The sequence below is a fragment of the Pelodiscus sinensis genome, chromosome 1 (assembly GCF_052426305.1).
Source record: "Pelodiscus sinensis isolate ZL-2025 chromosome 1, ASM5242630v1, whole genome shotgun sequence".
NCBI lineage: Eukaryota > Metazoa > Chordata > Testudines > Trionychidae > Pelodiscus > Pelodiscus sinensis.
The window spans coordinates 215741583-215765064 of NC_143052.1; the positions used below are offsets into that span (position 1 = coordinate 215741583).

A 23482-nucleotide genomic window follows, 5' to 3' on the forward strand; every position below is an offset into this window, starting at 1 on the left:
TGGAAGAAACCTGGGGACTTCTGTGTTATCAGAGACAGTAGGCTGATCAGGCCTCTGCTCTGCAGAAATTCTCCTTAAGCTATTAAATAAATAAACTGTACGCAGCAGACTGCGCAGCACCTTTGGGGCGCTCCACGCAGTAAAGCAGCAGTTGCTAAGCAACCCGCCGGTAAACATTCCACACTAGGCAACGCTCTGAACCCCGTGAACATTCCAAAATGCAAATTGACTTTATGCAAATGTACTTGGACCGGTCAAAATGCAAATTAATTTTATGCAAATTAATCTTATGCAAATTAATCTTATGCAAATGGTGGAACACCTGAATGGAGGAACGTTCCAACCCAAAATGGCTACCCCAAACTTAAAATGGCAGATCGCCAGCACACCTGAACATTCTAAGAAAAACCTCTAAAGGGGTTTAAAATCTTAAAGTGGTGGAACGTTTATTCCATTGATGAAACGTCCTGAACCCAGAGGATTACCGCCTCTAAAGGGGTTTTAAAATAACCCAGAGGATTACCGCCTCTAAAGGGGTTTTAAAATAACCCAGAGGATTACCGCCTCTAAAGGGGTTTTAAAATGAGGTGAGTAACTTTGTCTTAGCAGCAGCAAGCCACCTCAAGGAGACCCAAAACAAGGGACCCTCAGTTTTAAACCTTTTAAATTCAGGTTAAACTGCCCAAAAGACTACTCCTTGAATTGCTTAGCTTGGCTCAGAAGTAGGCCAAGCTAAGCCTTATCTCAAGGTAACACAGCTTAAGGATACCTATCCCCTCCTTGTTACCCTCTATCTGCCTAAATCCTAACAAACCAAAACCCACAAGCCACACACTTGATGTTCATTTGAGGTATGTACACTTAAATAAAAAAACTAAGAACTGACACTCTGAGAGGGTCCTGCCGCGGTTGCCACAATTCTGTTACCTGTCTATCGAACAGAATAAGGAAGGTCAAAAGTGTTTAAAGACACTTCCCAAAGAGTTAGTTTAATAACCCGACCAATCCGCAAGGTAAGTTTCTAATTCATTACATTTCTTTAATACCTCCTCAATTTGAATATTTAATGCATCTCGCTGTGTGCGTAATTTGTCAATTTTGGCATCCTTTATTTTAATTTCATTAACCAACTCCCTATTCATAAGTTTTCAAATTCAAACAGTCAGGTATTACTACATGCCAGGTGACTAGACGCTAATGGTTTCTTAATATGATTGACAGTTTAGGTTACAAGAATGATACACATTACAAGACATGGGTCGCAGAGGAGCATCCTCACCCTGCTTAGCCACACGATCACCTTGGAAGAGTAAACCGGGAGAACGGATAGGGTCTCTGGGAAATGTACCCGCAAAGTGGTAAAACGGGAGTAGGCCCCGGCCTGCCCCGATTCCCTCCCCGAGTCACTGGACCGTATACAGCTATCTGTTGTTGATGCGTGCATCTATGCTCCACCCCTATAAGTGGGGGTGGGCCCAGAGGACTAAACCAGCCCACACCAGGTTCTGCCGCGGTTGCCAAACTGTTACTCGGAAGGCTGAGGTAAACAATGGCTGTGGGCAATTAATTAAAGCCTAATGCCTCCCCCACAGAAGCCAGATTCAACCTGGAACACGTATTTATCACCCTTGGGAAGATAGTCAGAAATCAGGTCAGACCCGAATTTAGGGCCAAACCCTATATTTTAGAAAGATAGCAACACGCATCAACAACAAGAACCACAGTAAGTGACCCACCCTAACCTGGAAGAAAAGAGAATAGAAAAGATCCCGTATACAAAAGGAATATACTTTACAACAAGAATTGAAGGCGGCAATGGACGTCTGCGACCTCGTGGCTAATTTAAAGGAAGGACAGCAGGCAGATCCCTTGAAGTGGGGTATCCTCACCTCCACATGGCTGACACACTCCGGATTCCTTGGCACCAGTCCCTCGGCTTGGTGAGGCTCCGCGGGTACATAAACAATGGATAGTAAAGTCCCATAATCCAATGATACCAGTCCCAAAGTCCTTAGAAAGGAGACTTCTCTCACACCTCAGGAGGGCACAGTTAGTGTTAGACCTGGGCGGCCTTGACCAGACCACGTGCGGATGGCGCTTCTTAGGGGTGACGGCAGTAAGGCGGGAAACTGGGTTAGCGAGTGGGGTGCAGTAGAATAGGGCGGTGTGCATAGGAAAAAAGGTGCAAGGTGCATAACCTGGCTGCGCACACATCGCATTAGAGGGGGGTGCATAGGTTAGCATTCCTCCGTGTGATTTTGGCGGGAAGAAACTGCTGAGGTGATAATGATCAGTAGACTCCATTTTGAATCACTAGCCTGGGTAACATGTGCAAGAACGCACTTGCAGTGTAGACACCCAGCAAGTTTTTGCGCAAGAACAGCTGTTCATGCACAAAAAGTCTGCAGTGTAGACGTAGTTATGTCCACTCTGCACGCTTATTTCAAAATAGCAGAGTGCACGTCTAAACAGCAAGGCTATGTCTACACTGGCGTGTCCTTACGCAAAAACTCTTTTGTGGAAGAGTTCTTCTGCAAAAACTCTTCCAGAAGAGAGTGTCTATACTGGCATGTACTTTTGCGCAAGAGATGTGCTTTTGCGCAAGAGCATCCATGCTAGTGTAGATGCTCTCTTGCGCAAGAAAGCTCTGATGGCCATTTTAACCATAGGGCTTTCTTGCGCAAGAAATTCATGTTGCCTGTCTATACTGGCCTTTTCTGGAAGAGGTCTTGCGCAAGAGGGCTTATTCCTGAGCAGGAGCGTCAGAGTTCTCATGCAAGAAGCCCTGATTTTAGACATTAGGACGTCATTTTACTTGCGCAAGAACACGAGGCTAATGTAGACAGGCAGCAAGTTTTTGCGCAAGAGTGGCCGTTTTTGCGCAAGATCGCGCCACTGTAGACACAGCCCAAGGCTGTTATTTCAAAATAATTTCAAAATAACAGGCTTCTCCGACTTCTCCCTTTGACTTCCTGCAGTGTAAACAACATCAAAAGCAGAGTTAAGCTACTTTGACATCAACTATATTCCAGTTTTAGCTCCAGTGTAGACGTGCTCTGAGTGTTGGTCTGGGCAGACTGGGTTACGGCACTACCATCTTTGTCAGCTCTTGATCAGGAAGCTGCACGCCCTAGTCAGAACCCCACCTGCCAGCAAGGGAGGCTCCCTAGAAGACGTTCTCTCCCTGGGGGCTGGGAAGAACATCTTTAAGAGCCAGCCCTGCCGCTTCAGAAACCAGCCAATCAACACAGCCCCCCATTGACTCTTTTCAATGCATCTGAGGAGTCTGAGACAATCGTGCTGGGGGCGGGAACCGCATGGGCGTCACAGCGGCAGGCTCTAGGGCAGCGTTGACGTCACTGCTGATGGGGCGGGGCCAAAATTCTCTACGCTGTTCGTTTGGCAGCATCAAACCGGAGAGGGGCTTGCCAGGCCCTCCTTTGCCCCGCCCTCAGGTTGTTGGGCACTCTCCTGCTACGCATGCGCTTCTCCGCCTCGCTGCCTGAGTGAGCCCCGGAAGAGGCGGTGGCCGGTGGGCGGGAACGTTGAACTCTGGCTTCCTTGTTGCACGCGCATGTGGCGCGCGCGCTTTGGCGTCAGCGCCGCCTCTCATTGGCCACTGCCTCGGGGCCGTCGCGGGGCTGACCCGGAGGAAGAGCAGCCGGGGCGCTGCGCACGCGCATGGGCGGTTGGGAGTCTGGGACTCCAAGCCAACGAGGCCGCCTAGAGCCCTGCAGGCCGGCGCGCGAGCGGCCGCTTTTGAACCGCGGCGGAGACGGCGGCGCCAACTCCGCCCGGGGCAGGGGCGCGCAGCGCGGGAGGGAGCCCCAGTCACAAAATGGCGAATAAAGAGAGTAAGAGCCGCGAGGGGGGACGCGGGAGAGGGGGGGGGGACGCGCGCGCGCGCACCTCAACCGGCTCTCTTAGGCCCAGACGGTTGTCGGTGCGGGGGGGGGGGGGGCGGTCCATTGGGGTGGGTATTTCTCCCCCCCCCCCATCACACACTTCGGCTCCCAGGAGCCCCCGCCTAGCGCGCCTCTCTGCCCGCGCAGTGTTCGAGGACACGGTGGAGGAGCGCGTCATCAACGAGGAGTACAAAATCTGGAAGAAGAACACCCCGTTCCTGTATGACCTGGTGATGACCCACGCGCTCGAGTGGCCCAGCCTCACGGTGCAGTGGCTGCCTGATGTCACCAGGTGGGTGGGACTCCTCCTTCCAACCCTCCCTCCAGGGCCCCGCTTCAAGCCGCCTGCCCCGCAGGGTTGGCAGCGCCCACTGAGACGTCCTGGGAAGGATAATCCTAGCAGTAAAGGGTTGCAACCAGTCAGTGATACCTATATTTCACCAGGACTATGTAGCACTTTAAAGACTAACAAGATGGTTTAAACCATCTTGTTAGTCTTTAAAGTGCTACATAGTCCTGTATTTTGTTTCAGCTACATCAGACTAACACGGCTACATCTCTATCACTATATTTCACCAGAATAGTAATAGAAATGTAGCCGTGTTAGTCTGGTGTAGCTGAGGTAAAATGCAGGACTATGTAGCACTTTAAAGACTAACAAGATGGTTTATTAGATGAAGTGGGTCTGGCCCACGAAAGCTCATTATTTAATAAACCATCTTGTTAGTCTTTAAAGTGCTACATTGTCCTGTATTTTACTTCAGCTATATTTCACCAGTCAGTGATACCTTCGGTATCTGGACTACTCTTGCTGCACTCTGTAGAGAGAAAAGCTGTCTGTTAGATTATCCAGGTTTGATATGCCTATTTAATGTTAAATGCCTTAACTTCATTAATATGGATTTTTAAGTCGGTGCTGATGTCAAAATGCCTCTACTTAATGTGTACACACTGTTGTATTTACACTGTTCAAGCATAAACAAAGTTTTGTTAAAAACTTACTTGTCCAATTTACTGATGTCAAGAATACCTGGGGTTCAGCTGGTAAACATGTATGTGGCTGTGCCTAATGTGTCTGGGAAAAGTGTTTTTCCCAGTTCATCTGTAATCTCCCATAGAAATTGGGATGTTACAGAAGAACTTTATCTCTAAAAATATTTACTAATATGGAATAACTGTTCTACTTTTGTAAGACCGTTTGTTTTATTGAACAGGCCTGAAGGAAAGGATTATGCCCTTCATTGGCTAGTATTGGGAACACATACCTCTGATGAGCAGAATCATTTGGTTGTTGCAAGAGTCCAGATTCCTAATGATGATGCTCAGTTTGATGCTTCTCACTATGATAGTGAGAAGGGAGGTGAGTATTGCAGGAATTGTTGATTGTGTTCTTTTAGCAGTAGTGTAAAACAGTGCCTATTCTGTTTAATGGTGTTCTAACTTGTAACCTTAAAAACATTTTTTCTTAAGAGTCTATTTGTATACTAAAGTTGTTTTTAGTATATTGCAGTGCCTCTCAAGCTTTCCAGACTACTACAGGCAGTCCCCGACTTACGCGGATTCGACTTATGTCGGATCCGCACTTACGAACGGGGCTTTTCTCGCCCCAGAGCCCACGGGCGGCGGGTCGCCACCCGTGTCCTCTGGGGCGAGAAAAGCTTCTCCCGGTCTCCCTGGTCTGCTGGGGGGGTCCAGCAAAGATGCTGGACCCCCTCCAGCAGACCAGGGACACCCGAGCAAAGCTGCCGCCTGTGCGGCTTTGCTTGTTTGCCCGGGAGCAAAGCTGCCCAGGCAGCGGGGGTCCCGCTGCCTGGGCGGCTTTGCTCCCGGGCAAACGAGCAAAGCCGCCCAGACGGCGGCTTTGCTCGGGTGTTCCTGGTCTGCTGGGGGAGTCCAGCGGCTTTGCTGGACCCCCCCAGCAGATCAGGGGGACAGATGCAAAGCCGCCCAGGCGGCGAGGGTCCCGCTGCCTGGGCGGCTTTGCTCGCGTCTACCTGGTCTGCTGGGGGAGGAGGGGGTGTAGCTAGTGCGCCCCCCTCCCCCCCCCCCCCCCCCCCCCCCCTCCCAGCAGACCAGGCTTTTGTTGCGGGATGCCTCAGGTAGAGCAGCTGGGGTGCTGCCGGGTTGGTCCTGTGGGAACCTACCGGGCAGCGCCCCAGCTGTTCTGTCCCAGGCTCCAGATTCAGCAGCTGTTGAAACTGATCAGGCTGATTCCAGGAAGCTGGGGGCAGAGCAACTCTGCCTCCGGCTTCCTGTAGTCAGCCCCGGTCAGTTTGTGGCAGCAGCTGAATCTGGAGCCAGTTCCAACTTACATACAAATTCAACTTAAGAACAAACCTATAGTCCCTATCTTGTACGTAACCCGGGAACTGCCTGTATACTCATTTCAGGAGTCTAATTTGTCTTCCACACCCCAAATTTCACTTCACTTAGACCTACTTGCTTCAAAAATAGATTTAAAAATTACAGAAGTGTCAGAGTATATGTAACTAGGCAAGTATCTGGATGAGTTGATGTATACCCTGGAAAACCTCTAATATCCCTATGGGTACATGTACCCCTGGTTGAGACTCAGTGGTTTAAAAGTGTAGTTCTAGAGCCTTAATATATTTTAGTCTAGAATGACCCTTTTAAAAAAAATATCTGAAACCCGATAACGTGCATTAAGTCAAGTCAGTATTGGAGAACTTCCTGCAAGAAGTTTCCTGTTTCGTATAGGTATTGACTTGACTAAGTTTTTCAGTTGTGACTAAAGCTGTGATCACCAACCTGTCGATCGCGATCGACTAGTCAATCGCAAGGCCTCGACCAGACGATCATGAGGTGTTTGGGCTCCTCCAGGCCTCATTTTCCCCCCACCTCCGAGAAGCCCCACTACCTACCTCCAGCGTAGTGCCGGCTTCTCACGGGGTGGACGGAAGTCCAGTCTGCAGCTTCACGCCACTTACAGGGGTTCTGGAAGTGCGCTGGCTGCTCCCCTCCCATAGCTCTGTGGTGTACTGGGCGTGCTGCGGAAGGGGGCGTCGGCCTCGGAGGAGGAGTACGGCGGCTTCCCTGTGCCGCAGGAGGGGTGAGTTGAGCGCAGTGGTTTCCCTGTGCCACGGGAGTGGAGTTTGGCCCCGGGGTAGGCACCCGTGGGGGTTTGGCTGCTCTGCGGGAAGGGGGTTTGGCCCTGGAGCAGGTGCCCGCGGGGGTTTGGCTGTGCTGCGGGAGGTACGCGCCGGCCCTGGAGGAGGCACGCGCTGGCTTCCCGAGGGGGAGGGAGGAGAATCCTGGGAGGAGGTGGGTGCAGGGGATTCTCTGCTCCCACTGTTCCCTCTCCCCCAATCTCCAGCCTCAGAAACCTGTCCCCACTGGCACTCTGTCCCCTTTCCGGTCCCCAGCCGCAGAACTCTGTCCCCTACCAAAGCACCCACTGGCACCCTTCCCCAGTATTATGTCCCCTGCTCCCACCAACACAGTTGGGGCCACATTAGTGAAGCTGGGGGGGGGGGGTGGAGGAGGGTTTTTTGGCATCTCACTTTTGTGGCCCCAACTGACTTTTCTATGGGTCAGTGACCCCTGACTCAAAACAGGTTCCCTGCCCTTCTCAGAAATAAAGACAATGCAGAAACTTTTTGTGTTTGATGTCGTATTTTATTTGAAAATGAAGCCTGGCCAACAAACCCCCAATTGGGGCCAAGCCCCCATCTGGCCACAGCATCACGACACTCCTGCACTCCCCTTTCCCCCAGACCCTACATCTGAGCCTATCATACACTGGAACCCCCTGCCCTGAGCCCCTCACATATCCCAACCCAAATTTCTGAACCCTCACATCCAGAAGTCTGTGGCTTACTTAGAACCCTAACCCTACATCTGACCCCAACACTGTCCGGCCTGGAGTCCCCTCCCCGAGCCAGCGTTCCCTTATCCATTTTCTCCCAGAGCTTGCACCTCTCACCCCTTTCCAAATCCCTCATTTCCAAATCCCTCATTTCCACCCCGGAGCCTACACATCCTGTCTCAGCCCAGCGAGGGTACGGCTAGACTGCAGGAGTTTTTCAGGATTCAGGAGATATCCCAGAAAAACTCTTCTGCATCCTGGGATGCATTTGTTCTTCCTCTTCTTTTAGTGGAAGAACAAATATGATCTTTCAGTCACCCCTATATTCATTCCTCTTTCCACAAGGTCTTCCAAAAGAAGGGGTTTTTCTGACATTTGATCAAGTCTAGACAGTCCAAATGTTGGAAAATTCTTCTGTAGGAAGAAGTTTGGGGGGGAAAAAGCAGCAGTGTAAGGGTTGGGGATAGCAAGTGATGGAGAGGAGGAGAATAGAGGGGGTGGGGCTTCAAGGTAGGGGTGGGTTGGTAGATCTTGGCTTGTTCTGTCATTTCAAAAGTTATCTTGGTGTAAAAAGGTTGGAGACCATTGCACTAAAGCAATCTGATAGACTAATTTGATCAGGAGATTTATCCTTTTAAGGTGTCAGCCACTACTTACTGTGATGATCTGTTCAGTTTAATACTTCTCTTTTTTTCAAGATAAGATGATAACTTTTAAGATTGTATTTAAAGGAATGTAAAGTAATTAATCATCCTGGTGACTTGTGTGTCTGTATAAAAAATATTTTCCTGTGGGATGACAGAGTGATGTCATCACATCAGTGTCCGCTGGGGTGGGGGGGGTAGGCATAGGTGGGTAAAGCCCAGCCCCGCTCCTTCTGCCTGAAGCCAAGCTCCACCCACTGCTAGCTCGTACCTCTGAGGTGGCCACATGGAGAGCCGGGGCTGGTGCACTGCAGCCTCAGCTTTCCCTGGCTGTGGTGGGGTGGAGTGGGGGGAGGAGCAAGGAATGGGGCTGGTGTGCAGGAGAGGGTCGGGGGTGAGAGTCAGGGGTTGCCTATCCCCCGAGAGAGGGAGGTTGGCGAGCGTGGTGAGCAGGGGGCACCGCCCCCATTGTTACTACATTAAACAACTTGCCATTATGAAAAGCCAGAGAATGCTGGCTTATCACACATGAAATAGATGATATAATTTTAACCAAAAACATTTTTATATGTAAAACAAATCTAGAATTTGGCGGCTTTGGCTCTGTAACCGGTAAAATTGAAACTGAAATTAAAATTAACCATGAAGGTGAAGTAAATCGTGCTCGCTACATGCCCCAGAACCCCTGCATCATAGCTACAAAAACTCCTTCCTCTGATGTGCTAGTGTTTGATTACACCAAACATCCATCTAAACCAGGTGAGTCAAACTACTTGAACTTGTATATTTTATTTGAGAGAGTTTGTGTGTCTGAGCACACGAGTCTGTCTTATTGTCCATCTGTTTTGTTCAAGAACTCTTCCTATACTGTAAGAGCTAGGGCCACCAAATTTCGTATGTAGGCCATCCTGATATAAGTCCAAGATACATTCCAAAAAAACTTGGACTTATAGCTGAACAACTTAAAGCAGGGAATTTTTTTGCCGTGGCTGACTTCCATTTGAGCAAATTGGGGTTGGGTTTTTTTGTGCGACTTAAGATCGGGGAATGGGAGTACTTAAAACGCATCAGTTCCTACAAGTGTCAATGGTTTAACTTGGAAAAGATGTATACCGGGGTGACTTATAGCAGGGATGCCCTGTATTGTTACCTCTTATCATAATTTAAAGCAAGGTAAAGGTTTTGGTTGTGCAGAGGCTGTGTGTGAAGCCCCTATTTCCTGAGTCGTATGGGAACATTGCTGGCTGTTTCCCTTCATCAGGGAGTGAGGGGAAACTGCACAGTTTTTTCCATTCTTCACTCTGAATAAGAAGCGTAGGGGGCAGACAAATTTGGACCTGTTCCAGCCAGGGGACATGCATCTCTTCCCCTGGCTGTGCCTGCTGGAGCTGCAGCAACCATGGAGAGATGCTTCTCACCTGGCCCCGGGCTGCTGCAATGAGACAGGGATGGGGCAATGCTCGCTCCCTGGGACAACCTGTATTCTAAACCCCTCATTCCCTACCTCACTGCAAAGCAATGATTTAAAATTAAGAAAAATAAAAATTAATTGTTAGGAACCTGAGCAAATGCTGGGTAAATCTTGTAGTCCATGATATTCCCCTTGTTTAAAGGAACTCTAAGAGCTAAACTATGGTTTGGTTCTTTTTCAGACCCAAGTGGAGAATGTAATCCTGACCTTAGGCTAAGAGGACACCAAAAAGAAGGCTATGGTTTATCATGGAATTCCAACTTGAGTGGACATCTTCTCAGTGCATCTGATGATCATGTAAGAAACTAACTTCCTCCTTTTAATAAAAATAAAAGGAAGAGTTGCTGAGTCATGTTGCTTAATAGTGTTTTCCCCCATAAAATCTCTGCTGCTGACTTTCTGTCCAGTGTACATCAAAATGCTGTCATATTTTAAATACTAGATGTTTATGTTTCTATCCTTTATACCCTGAAAGCCCACCTACTGTGACACATTTTCTTTAACAAGGAGGGGTTGGGATACCTGTATAGCTAGCTAATGCCCATCCCACAATAGTTCAGGGTTTTTTATTGAATGGCACAATATGGTCTCTCTCTTTTTCCCCTTAAAGAAATTGATGAATCATTGTTACATTTGTACTATAGACACACACACCTTTGAGATGAGATTAAAGGTCTTAAGTTCCAGCATCACTGGTGGAATTTTGTTTTCTTCTAGGTTCACTTTCTTCCCTTGCCCTTCTTTCCTCCACTAACCCCAGATTTGGTGTTAAGTGTATTATTTGTAGTATACCAATGTCTGAGCTTTATTCAAGTCGTAATATCATAGACTCCCTTTGGTTTCAGTAAGCTTTCTTTTTGCAGGTAGTTATGATGGTGTAAGTGCATAACATTATTAATTGGGGCTTTTAAAAAGACCACAATGTTAGTGTCATCTTACAGAAAGCACACACATGCCAATTGTGTGGCATAACTGTTAACAGTTCTAAAGTCTCTGAATATTGAACATTTGGCCTGACATCAAAGTACGTAATTGGAATATAGCTAGACTACTGTCCAAGTAAATCTTTCAGTACAAGTCGGAACAATAAATTACATTGTACTAAAATGTGACTTTTGTCTGCAGACTGTTTGTCTGTGGGATATAAGTGCAGGACCAAAAGAAGGCAAAGTTGTTGATGCTAAAGCAATCTTCACTGGACATTCAGCAGTAGTAGAAGATGTGGCATGGCATCTGCTTCATGAGTCTTTATTTGGATCTGTTGCTGATGATCAGAAGCTGATGATGTAAGTTTGGGAGGGGAGTTGGGGATGAGGAGAAACTGAGCAGTTCTCTGGAATTTATTATTGCCTATTATAGTTTTTTGTCTGTGTATTATCTTGTCAATGAAATAGACTAGATAAGCACTGCACACTGCCTAGTTAAAAAAAAATATATTAATGCAGGCTACGAGGTGGTCTGCAGTCCTAAAATAGTCCATCCTTCTGTTGCATTAACATGAAACTAAATCACAGGCAATTCTGTAAAATCTAGGAATCTAATAATAATCCTAATGATCGTTCATGTGTATTTCCTTATTAATGTGTATTTTCTTATAAGACTACATTATAAACCTAGATCTGTTATTAAACAAATAGCGAAACTGTAGAAACGGGATTCCCATTCACTGATGACGTACATATTTTGAGTACCCCAACACTGCAGTGCCTGAGGCCCGGAGCCCTGTTGCTGTGATACGCAGAAACCCTGTTCACCTGCTACCTAATTTTGTGTGGGTGTCTAAAATCATTAGATGCCTGCACTTCTGCTTTACAAAGTTACCTTGGCACTTAAGTTTCTACTTCTAAATATGTGCTTTGCTGCCTCAGGCATCTGGACACCTAAGCCCCAGTACAGTTCTCAAACCAGTTGAAGATAGGAGTTGTCCTCCCTGTCTTTCCTGTGGGTTGAACCTGTCAGGTGTGTAATCCGAGTACAAAACAATCTTTTGACTATGGCATATCCTGAGTGGTAGTGGGGAGAGTTACTCTCCTGTTGAAGCTATTACACCTTAGCCCACTGATTGTTTTTAATATAGAGATGGTGAGGCTGAGTCTGTAGTCCAGTGATAGGACTCTTACTTGAGAAATCCTGCTCGAATCCATTCTCTAAAACCATCTTGCGGGGGAATTTAACTTGGTTCTCCCATATATTAGGTGAGTACCCTAACTAGAGATGTATACATGATTAACTGATAAGCCTGGGCTTATCAGTTAATCCTATCAACTATATGCACTCTTCCCCTCCCCCCTGCCGTTGCTCTCCCCCCCCCCCCCCCCACCGCTTTTGCACTGGTGTCTCTTCTAGAGAGGCAATAGTGGTGAGGGTGGGCAGGAGGGAGCCGGTATATGTGGGAAGCTGGCTTTTTAGCCAGCTGTCTATGCATATCCGCTCACGTAGAGCCACTCCCTTCCCTCCTGTGCTTCTGCGTGTCCATCAGAGACACCAGCACAGTTGGAGAAGGAGGCGCTGGAGTAAGAGGAGGCAGGCAGGAGCTGATAAACATGGGGAGCACACTGGCTACCGGCCCCACTCCTGGGGACTATTCAATAATCATGTAACCACTAAAATTTGATGCAGTTACACAATTATTCTCTTACATGGTATCTAACATCCCTAAACCTTACCAGTGGGGCTAAAAGTTATTAGGGAGTTGGTCACTGCTGTTCCCTCCTGAAGTCATTAGGAGTGCCTCAGTCTTAATGCAGGGATGTAAGTGATTAGTCGACTGTCTGATAAGCAAAAGCTTATTGGATAGTTGCTTCCCCTCTGAGGCGGCAAGGGGGAAGAGCAGGAGCTGCTGCTGGGGAGAGTTGGCTTAAAAGCTGGTTTCCAATCCAACACCATCTCCATGAGGGACAAGGGAAGTAAGGGGGAGTGGGGACTGGGCTCGAGCTGGGAATCACCTGGGCTTAAGAGCCTGCTGTCTAAGTTTAAAAATCAGAAGTGCAGGGGGGAGGAGCAGCAGCAGCGTGAGCCAGGACAGCTGATTCCTGACTTTCCCCGGGTTCCCTGCTGTGATCCAGCCTTTTTAATGCATTTAACCCCACTGAGACTCTGCCTTTTATCTCCCATGGTTGGGAGCTAACCCCGCTGTGTCTCCCCTGATTACCGGTATTAACTAATCTGTTAGTGGAAAATCCATAGACTAGTTGATTAAATTTAACATCCCCAGTATTCTCAGAACACCCAGGAATTGCAATAGACGGGGCACAGAGCATGACCTGATTAAGATCACTCATGGAAGTCTGCTGTGGAGCAGAAAATTGAACTGGACTGACTAGTAATCTAGCGCTTTGAACTTTTAGACACATGAGGAATCCAATCATATCTATTTTTTTTCAAACAAATTACTTGATAGACTAATCATTCCTCTTGATAAGAGGAGGAAAACTCTTGAGGTTGTACAGTATGCACTTTCCGTTTCACAAAAGGTGAAATTCCTGGCTGCTATAAATCTAACTAGTGTATCCTAAAACAGATGGGATTATGCCAATATAGCATAATGACTCTTAACTGCCCCGTGCTGTGGCTTTTTTTTAAGATTGAAACTTGTATGCCAAGCTTTTCATCCAGTAAGGAATGTTATAGTCCCAAAGAAATGTTTGTTAGTTTTGTGCAGATATTTAATGCATACGGTTCTTATGTAGAATAAAATGAGTACTAAATTTGTGACTAATGTTCATTCCACTTATGGCCTGTTTAGATGAAAATTTAGCTTACTGGAAGCTAACTGTTCATTTAGACAAGTCTTCAGACTGGGCTGTTTAAGAACAGAACTCTTGCTGCAAAAATTAGTGCTACCTAGGTTTAGTGTTTGAGAATTGGTTCTCCCTTTTACCACGTTTGACAGGCATTTTTTTTGTGTTCTTCCTTTTTCCCCACCCCTTCATCCAAAAAAGTTGGGACACGAGGTCCAATACTACGTCCAAGCCAAGTCATTCTGTAGATGCCCATACAGCCGAGGTCAACTGCCTGTCCTTCAATCCCTACAGCGAGTTCATTCTAGCAACGGGTTCTGCTGACAAGGTGTTTTACTTATGTATATTTTCAATATACCATAGAAATTCAATGTATGTACTCCTAAAAGTGTGCATAGACACTAGTCACAAAAGTCAATAAAACAAGCGCAAAGGGTAGCTAAAATTCATTAATTTAAAATTGAGTATCTTCAGAGACTATTGGAGTAAAACTGCCTCTTTTTTCCCCTCCCTTTCTTTCACAGACTGTGGCTTTGTGGGATCTACGAAACCTTAAATTAAAACTTCATTCTTTTGAGTCTCATAAGGATGAAATCTTTCAGGTGGGCAGAAGAAAAATGAATAATTTTAAGGTTTTTAAAATAAGGTTGTATATATTGCTGAGTGCTTCAGATCAGGTGGGAATTTAATTTAAAATTCTAATATTATGATCAGTTGAAATGTATGTGATCAATGAGATCTGTTGCAAGAATTAATAACTCAACTAATGCTTCCATTAAGCCTTAGTTTAAGCAGCATAGATAATGCTTAGTAGGCTTTTTTCTCTTCACTTCCAAGTCTGCCAGTTTACTAACTGCTTTAACAGCAGCATAGAAATGGGCATTTTATGGGAAATTCTTAGATGCTCTCACTGGTAAAATTAATAGGGCTATTATAATAGTCCAGCAGCTTTTCCCAAAATAATATAAGACCACTCTTGTCTGTGTATCTGAGAGTCTCCAAAGCTGAAAGACTGACTTTGCAGTGTGCTCTGAAGATTAATAGATTTGGGCTATTTCAGATAGGTAAAGAATAGATTTTTGAAGTTGAGGACCTCTCCCAGAGAACTCCTGGACTCCTGTTTCCTCTCAGAGGATTCTCTAGCTTTAAGCATTCTGCACCAGCGCAGCATAGCATGGGAGGAAAAACAATCCTTAATATTAGCAGATCACAGGCCATTGATGGCTTTCTAGATGAAAATCTGCATTCCAAAATCAAATTGAATAGGCCAGTGTAGATCCAGCAGATTGCTTTCATGTGTATCTGAGAAGATATGCACAGGGAAGCTGCCTTTTTTGTTGTGAGTCAGAAAATCTCCTAAAATATGTCTGATCAATGTTGGGGATGTAAAATTGATTAATAGACTATTCATTTTGTGTAGGAGTAAACACGTTTAAAAATGACATGCTGACAACTTGACCGTTGTAGAAAATGGAACCTAAATAATACTCATGTTTTGGTAGTTTAGCAGTTTTAATGTTATGTTTCTTATGATTGGATTTCTTCCGCTAGGAAACTTAAGATCCAGAAACTTGCCTTTGAATTGGAGGAAACCCTTCATGTTGGGGTACATAAAGTAGTGTCTCTATTTTTTTAGTGTAATTGTCTCTAAACTATCCTTTTTATTAAAATGTAGATCAGTTATGGCTGTAGCAGTTCAAGAAAAACTGGCAGTGTTGGACATATCTAAAGTTACTAGTTCAGAATACAGACAGTCAGTAACATTGTACTCCTATTTTTGAGAGAGATTCTCTTCCTACAGGTTCACTGGTCTCCTCATAATGAAACAATTCTTGCTTCAAGTGGTACTGATCGTCGGCTAAATGTATGGGATCTAAGGTAAAGAGTGATTCTGTTCCTTTATTTAAAATGGGTGAGGAACCTTTTTTGTGTCGGGGGCCACACACACAAACCCTCTCTGGGTGAGAAGCAGAAACACTTCTCACGTTCCCCTCACACACCAGAGCCTTGGGGGGCGGACAGCCTAGATTTTGTGTGTTCTAGCCCCATGATGGGACAGCAGGGGGCTGGGGCACCAGCAGAACTTCCCAATGCAGGGGAGGTCGCGAGCCTCAGAGCCGGATCCAGGCAAACTGGGGGCTGCATCTAGCCTCTGGGCCTGAGGCTTCTCACCCCTGATTTAAAACCTATATTAGCAGCCAGGTATTCAATATATGTGGTAGGCTTTGCAATTGTACTTAAAAATAATTAAGCTTATAATATAGGCATAAGCTTTTTTCTGTTTAAAAGTTAGCATACTCTTTACTGAGCTTCTGCCAGTTAAGCCTTAAAAAAAACCCATGAATGGGCAGGTATGTTCCCTACCTCAGTGGTCCTTGATTCAGCTATCTACAGAATCTGATCTTTTTTTTTTTATTTTTTTTTCCTCCCGGTAACCAGTTATGATGACCCATGCTTGAGGATTAGAGTTTCTGGTGAAGAATAAGCAAGAGTGGGAACTGAAAAGAAAAATATTTTCCCAGCACGAGTATTCCTGATAGGGGAAGGGCATAATCATCCATTAGCTATTTTTTTTAACCTTAATTCAGAAGTTGACTTCCTACCACTTAAAATGGGATATAATTACAAGGTCTCAAGAGTTTAAATATACTTTCTTTAAACAGTATTGTTTTCTTCACAGTAAAATTGGAGAAGAGCAATCTGCAGAGGATGCAGAAGATGGGCCTCCTGAACTTCTGGTACGTATTTGCTGCCTCTTGCTTGGAGACCTGCCTCATAAGAACATGTATCTTTGTTTTTAGAACTGCAGTAGCAGACCTGAACCAATAAGCTATCTAATTCATGAATTTTCTTTGGGCAAGTTCTTCAGCTCCCCATTATCTCTATTTGATTGAGACTCTCTGTTGCTAAACCAGTCTTAAGACAGTAGTTCTTAGTCTTCTTTTCTGCAGGTTCTGTGCAGAGTGCCATTGTTGCAGTAGGTCTACATATTTGTCTCTATCTAAGCTCAGGTAAAGTGTAGAAAATACAGCTGTAGATTATACTTAACAGTTTATAAACCAAAACTGAACTATTATCTCAAGTTATAATTGAAACAAAGTATAGTGTTTAATGTGCCCTCGGTAGATTGTCGTTGAGGGTTTTTAGCAGCTTAATGCTGCTAAAATGGGTGTATTGCCACTAGAAACCTTAGATGAGGAAAGAAAATCAATCTGAAATGACTTCTTTAGTTCATGTTAGGCTCTCTGTCAAATAGTTTTCAAATAACTATGATATTTTGTGTGCAGCATGTGGGAAAACAGTGGCTAGTGGTTGACTTCCGCATCCAGTAATATCTCTTGATCTTTCTTCTGGGTAAAATAACCTAATAGATATTTGTGGAAAAAGGAGGACATTACTATGTCAATTCACAATTTCAGTTGTATCTGTAAATCTTGAAGAGACACTGGTAGCAAGAATGCTACTTTTAAAAGTGTTTCCTGCCTTCTCCTCAACCATCCTAATATGAAATGTTTGTGTGAGGGTGGCAGTTACATGTTGTTTGTGGAGTGTGTGTTAAGAAAGCTTCTTTAAAACGGCATCTCAAATCTCCACTTACAGTAGAACCTGTTACAAATTGACCAGTCAACTATACACCTCATTTAGAACAAGAGTCCACAATCAGGCAGTAGTGAATTGAGAGCAAATACAGGATCGTACTCTGTGAAAAATAATCTACATGTTGACCTCTCTGGTCTGCCATCAGCAGGACCTGACCAGTCCCGAACAGGAGAATTTGCTGAACCAGGGGAGGTCTCCAAGCCCAACATCTGCTGCTGGAAGGCTGCCCCAGCAGGCAACCCTGCCTTACTCTCCCCCTCTCAACCTGGCTGTGCTGCTTGCCCAGCTACTGCTGGCTCCCTGGGTGGTACAGGCTCCTGCTGTGGGGCTCTGTTCCTGTGCAGCTGGGAGCAGCCCTGGGGCTGAGGCTCTGACACCATGCAACCCTAGCCCCACACAGCCAGAGTAAGCCGTAGGGCTCCAATCCTGACCTCACACTCCTGGGGGCTTCTGACTGGGCTGGCTCTCCTGCCCTTAGGCTCCTAGACTCTCTGTTCCAGGAGCATCCGAGCTCCTACTGGACCACAGATGTTGCCAGACCAGAGAGTCCTAGATTTTGGAGGTACAAGCTGTACTAAAAAATAAAGGGAAAGCAGCATTTTTCTTTTGCATAGTAAAGTTTCAAAGCTCTATTAAGTAAATGGCCAGGTGTAAATTTTTGAAAGTACAACCTTAATGCTTTGTTCAGAATTGTGAGTAACCTCCATTCGTAGGTGTTCATAGCACTATGGTTCTCCTGTACATATTGTACCTTCATTTTACTTTATTTGCTAATGAAAATACTCAGTTACTTCATAACTTTGACAGTTGTCTTGGGTCATTAAAATTGATCTTATTAACAGTTCATTCATGGAGGACACACTGCAAAGATTTCAGATTTTAGTTGGAACCCTAATGAACCCTGGGTAATTTGCTCTGTATCTGAGGACAACATAATGCAAATATGGCAAATGGTGAGTATCAGAATTTAATTTCTGTATTGCTTTTATCTTACATAAAAAGCTGGTTATATTTTTTTATGTTTAAGTCTTTACTTATATGAGACATAAATCATAGAACACTAGAATTAGAAGGGACCCTGAGAGGTCAATTGAGTCCAGTTCCTGGCCCTCATGGCAAGACCCAGTACTGTCTAGACCAGGGTTACTCAACATGCGGCCTGCGGACTGTGTGCGGTCATGGTCTCTTTTAAATCTTTATTCCTCTAACTTAAAGGATTTAATTTATGACCTGAACATGAAGACTAATACTCATACAAAAATGTGATATGATTTGCATATTTTGAATTTTATTTAGGATAAAATTGAACAAAAATGACTAATTTCTAAAATATACCAAAATATCCATTTTAATAGATATTTGGAGCTAAGTTAATATTTTAGTATCTTCAAAAGAAGGAAAACTAGATCTTGAGGTTTATGTGTATTATCTAGAATCTAGAAGCCATTTATAAAACAAAAGTTAGAACGCCTAACTGCAAAATTAATGGCATTTTTAAGACTTCTGAGAGTCATGCTGGCAGTCATTAATCATAACTAGTGTAGGATGTTAGTAGTAAAAGAGGGAGCCCTACTTTATCAGAATCCTGGGAAAGGCGGGACTATTGCTGGACAGCGTGCATTTGATATAAATTGACACCGCATGAATTTAGCCAGAAGACCACAGCTACTTAAATAACATCAATTAAATGTATACAAGTGTACTTGCCCTTCTGTCTCCTTGGAATTTTTCCTTGTAAATTGAAGGATGTGTATTTTGGAAGTAGTTACTGGGATAAAAGACTGAAATTGGATGTGAGGCAGGGACAAAACACTTTTGGGTATGTGTATACTACAGGGAAGATTGACAGCTTCAGTCTTCCAGGGTTTGAATTAGTGGGTCAAACTGAGGGGTTTGATCAGTTGATGCCAGTAGTACTGCTTCCACAAGAAGTAAGGGAAGTTGAAGGGGGAGTGTTCTTCCTTTGACTTCCTGCAGTGTGAACAGAGCCAAAAGTCAAATTAAGGTACTTTGACTTCAGCTATGCAATTTCAGCTACGTAAATTGCATATCTTATTTTCTGAGTAAAGAGGATTACTATAACCTGCACCGTTTTAAAACACTGAATACATACTTTTAATATCAGTGTTGATCATTTTACATAAAATGGCTAATCTTAAAGCTGACTTCTGGAAAGGGATACCTCTGAGAACAGGATTATCTCTGTATCTAGTCCTCACTACAATTGTATGATCTCTGTTGTTAGAAAAAAAATACTGTTAATTAAATGGGCCTACAATTTCTTGATACTTACAATGCAATAACTTGTCTCTCTAGGCTGAAAACATTTACAATGATGAAGAACCAGAAATAGCAGCATCAGAACTGGAGGGTCAAGGAATATAACTTTCTCCTTAGGAAAAAAGACAAGAATGTTGGGTATTTGAAGTGGCTGACATTCATATAAATTATGTTATTGGTTTTTTTGACTACTATATACATTCAAAATATTCTCAGTTGAATGTAATGCTTATATAAATACTTGATTTTTATCAAGCACAATGCTTGTATAGTTGAATTTAATGGGATATCCCTGATTATTTTGGCACCTTGAAGTGAGCTATAGCATATTGTACAGCACTTATGTATTAAGGAAAATAAGTGACTGAATATCAATATCTATTTTTTAAAAACAGCTTGCAGATTCCTGTAGTTGATTAGACAACTCAAAATCCTCACTTTTCCTAGACTAAGTGCATACATGTTTTTATCATATGTAAAATGGGCTTTTCACTTTTACACAACACTTTCTGGTTGGCTTCGCATAAATAAACTTTTTTTGAAGAAAAATGTCTGGAGTATAATTGAAAAAAAATCTGTTACCTGTGTTGACACGCTGTCCTCTCATGTGATCTGCCATCACCACGAACTGCTGTGAGGACTTAGGCCGGTTGATGTAGAATGTAAGTGCATGTTTCACATGAAGGGAGTCTTTCCTCCCACAAACTCTGGTGCAGGATTAGGATAGAACAAGGGAAGAAAAATGTTCTGCCCAGTGTGAAAGCTTGAGATTATTTTTGGAAGGAAAACCAAATGAGGGCGAAGCTGGATCTTGTCTTGTGGAACACAGTGTATGGGAATTCCAACATCTGTGCGCAAAATTCCCAACACTGGCCGAGCAGAGCTGATAACACCTAGAAAAGCCATCTTCCACAGTAGCTAAAGCAGGGAGCCAAGTAACCAGAGGCTCAAATGATGTGGGAGGAGGAACCCATGAGAGGACAAGGTTGAAGGAAGGTCCTCACTTCTGAAAAATGGTGTGGAGCATGTTCTGCTGGATTGACCTCTTGTAAGCAAAAAAGTGGTGGCTGAAACAGCCAGTTGCTTCTGGATCACTGGTAGATGTCTTGCCTCCAGGCAAAAAGAGTTGGCTATGCACAATTTCCACAGGTAAAGGCTTCCAGGCAGAGTAGGGATGACCTAGTATGGTCTTGTTTTTTGATATAGTACATGGCATTCATTATCTATACTGACCACCATGCATCTCCCCTGAAGGTGAGGTAGAAAAGCTCTCGAATTTTGTGGTGACACAACTCCTCTACTTTCTACATAGTTGAGTGGCGAGGTCCCTGAGGCAGTCCCCTGTAGGCTAAAGCAGGTGTGTCTGTAACTAGAGACCCCTTAGGTTGTGGAGGGTGGAATGGTATGCTGACCAACACACTTGGGAATCATCCACTACCTGAGGCTGTGAATGACAAGGAACTGTGACCACCATACTGATGCTGTTGTGCCCTGGGTGATACATTGATGCAAGCCAAGGCTGGAGGGGCAGCAGATGGAACCTTACAAATGGGACTATATACATGGCGCCATGTGCCCCATAAGCACGAGGCATGTCCTGGCCGTAGTGACCAGAAAGTTGGCAAGTAACTGTGACAGCTGAGTTGTTGCTGTGGTGGAAAGGTCCTGTGCCCTGGTGGGGTCAAGCACTGCCCTGATGAACTCTAGCTTGTCCATGGGCATAAAGATTTACTTCCTGGGGTTGAGCCTAGCAGTTAGTGGCTCAAATGAAGGCAGTAGGAATGGCCCTGCCAGAGCCAGTGTCATCAGGTAGGTGAAGACTTGGATTCCATGGTGCTGGAGGAAAGCTGCTACCAACTGCCATGCATTTGGTAAACAGTTGGGGTGCCATAGAGAGCCAAAAGGGGAGGGTAGTGAGCTTAAAATGGGTACTTCCCCCCCAGAAAGCAGATGTACTGTCTATGTGAAAGTTAGATTGCAATATGAAAGTAGGCATCCTTCAAATTGAGGGTGGCATACTAATCCTCTGGATTGGATCTGTTTCTCTCCACTTCCACCCAAACTGGCTCCAGTTTCCCCCACCTCTTATGGTTTTATGCTTCCAAGTGCCTCATCTCTAGAAAACTCCCATCTTGTCATTAGAAATGTGCCCGTCACAGACATCCTCCCACCTTGATGCCTGTGAAATTGGAGGAACATGACTGCCACTATTGACTCCTGCCCCTTCATGGACATCCTTTGCACCCTTGATGTTTGGGTGTTCCCATTTCACCATGATCTGGGGCTGTTTTTGTCTTGGTATGCTGCTATGGGAAGGTGGTTGCTCCAGGGCTACTCTGCCTGACCTAGCTATCAGTTGCTCTGAAAGCTGGGGGGAGGAGAACTGTCTAGGACTCTAGCTTTGAAGGTTGAACCTTTTGTGTACCTTTCCCCCTCAGGCAGCAAAAGAAAAAAATTTCCAAACTTCCAAAGAGTCAAAAGGAGAAAAGTGTCCTCTTAAAATCCTGAGGTCTGTTTCTGGTTCAGAATTATTCCACCACGGCTAGTTTATTCCCAACTCTGAGACTTCCAAGAGCAGAATGGTAAGGCTCTACCAGAGACTTTAAAAATACCCTGCCATTAAGGGCTTGTGCTTAAACTCTCCAATGTCACAGACTCCCTGTGCATAGGTGAGATGCTGCTACCACTCAAATGCAACTCCCCCTTTTTTGAACCTAGGAAAAAACACTTGGGAATTTTGTCCAGTAGGGTTACCCTCACCTCTTTAAATCTCTCAGGGAGTAGCTTAGGTTGTGTTTAATTTATTAATAAACTTTTAAAAGAAGAGTCTCGCAGTACCATAAAGATGAAGAAAAATATTGATGGGGATATGAGCTTGTAAGCACACCTTACTTCAGATGAATGGAACAAGGGGTTGAAGTAGTTAAACGAGAGTTGAATTTTCAAACTATATTTATTCATTAAGTTTTGCATCCTGGGGAAAGAGGTATTTACTTGATTCACATTTTATGAGTGCACTTAAGTGGTCCTGCTTATCTGAGCAAACAAATACAGGATTTAATCAAATGGTTTCAGCTCTTCACTAATACTTCTGAATTGCTATTAGTGTACATTTTACAAGTTTAAACCAAATGTAGACTTCTGAAAATTGCCTATTTCCTTTGCAAGCCTTCCCAGAGAGATCCTAGTAACTTAGCATGGAGACTTCCTGATTCTACAGAAGTACAAATTCCTTGGCTCTTCAAAAGTTAGCTGTCATTCACACAAAGTGTGTCCAAACAGCCTCCTGCCCCAGAAAAAAAAAAAGAGTGAGCAAGACTTTACATTTTACGCTACTCAGTCAGATACTGCCTACTATGGTGTCTGGAAAGCTGTGTGGAAATTTGGAGTGCTACAGCAAGGCAATTGTCAGGCAAGAACATTCTTTCATATAGTGGTTAAGTTTGTATAGTAGCCTGTTCTGAAAACAAACTAAAGACATGACCCAATCTGAGGGAACCTTTGTACAAGCTGGCACATGATGACAAGACAAGCAATGAGGCCAACCCCACACCTAAAGCAAAAAAAAAAGGTTGTGGAAGAAGTAAGGAAAAGTTATTTACTTGATCTCAATAAAAGAACTAGGGGTCATCAAAATACATTAATAGGTAGCAGATTTAAAAACAAAAGGAAGTTTTTCACACAGTCAACCTCCTTGCCAGAGGATGTTGCAAAGACTAGGACTTTAACAGGGTTCAAAAAAATGAGATAGATTAAACTCATGGGCTACATCTAGACTGGCATGATTTTCCGCAAATGCTTTTAATGGAAAAGTTTTGCGTTAAAAGCATTTGCGGAAAAGAGCATCTAGATTGACACAGACGCTTTTCCTCAAAAGCACTTTTTGCGGAAAAGCATCCGTGCCAATCTAGACGCGGTTTTGCGCAAGAAAGCCCCGATCGCCATTTTCGCCATCGAGGCTTTTTTGTGCAAAACAATACCACGTCTACACTGGCCCTCTTGCGCAAAAGCATTTG

The 23482-nt window shown here is 44.5% G+C and overlaps 1 protein-coding gene across 1 annotated transcript; it reads left to right on the forward strand.

Annotated features, from left to right (window-relative positions):
- Positions 1–3675: 3675 nt before the first annotated feature.
- On the forward strand, positions 3676–20015 carry RBBP7 (RB binding protein 7, chromatin remodeling factor). Its single transcript, XM_075914130.2, has 12 exons — positions 3676–3854; positions 4053–4197; positions 5120–5265; positions 8961–9134; positions 10028–10143; positions 10972–11132; positions 13788–13914; positions 14111–14188; positions 15388–15464; positions 16267–16324; positions 18029–18139; positions 19503–20015. Exons 1-12 carry the CDS (start codon positions 3839–3841, stop codon positions 19569–19571), a joined length of 1278 nt encoding a protein of 425 aa, XP_075770245.1. The 5' UTR covers positions 3676–3838; the 3' UTR covers positions 19572–20015.
- The last annotated feature ends 3467 nt before the right edge of the window (positions 20016–23482 follow it).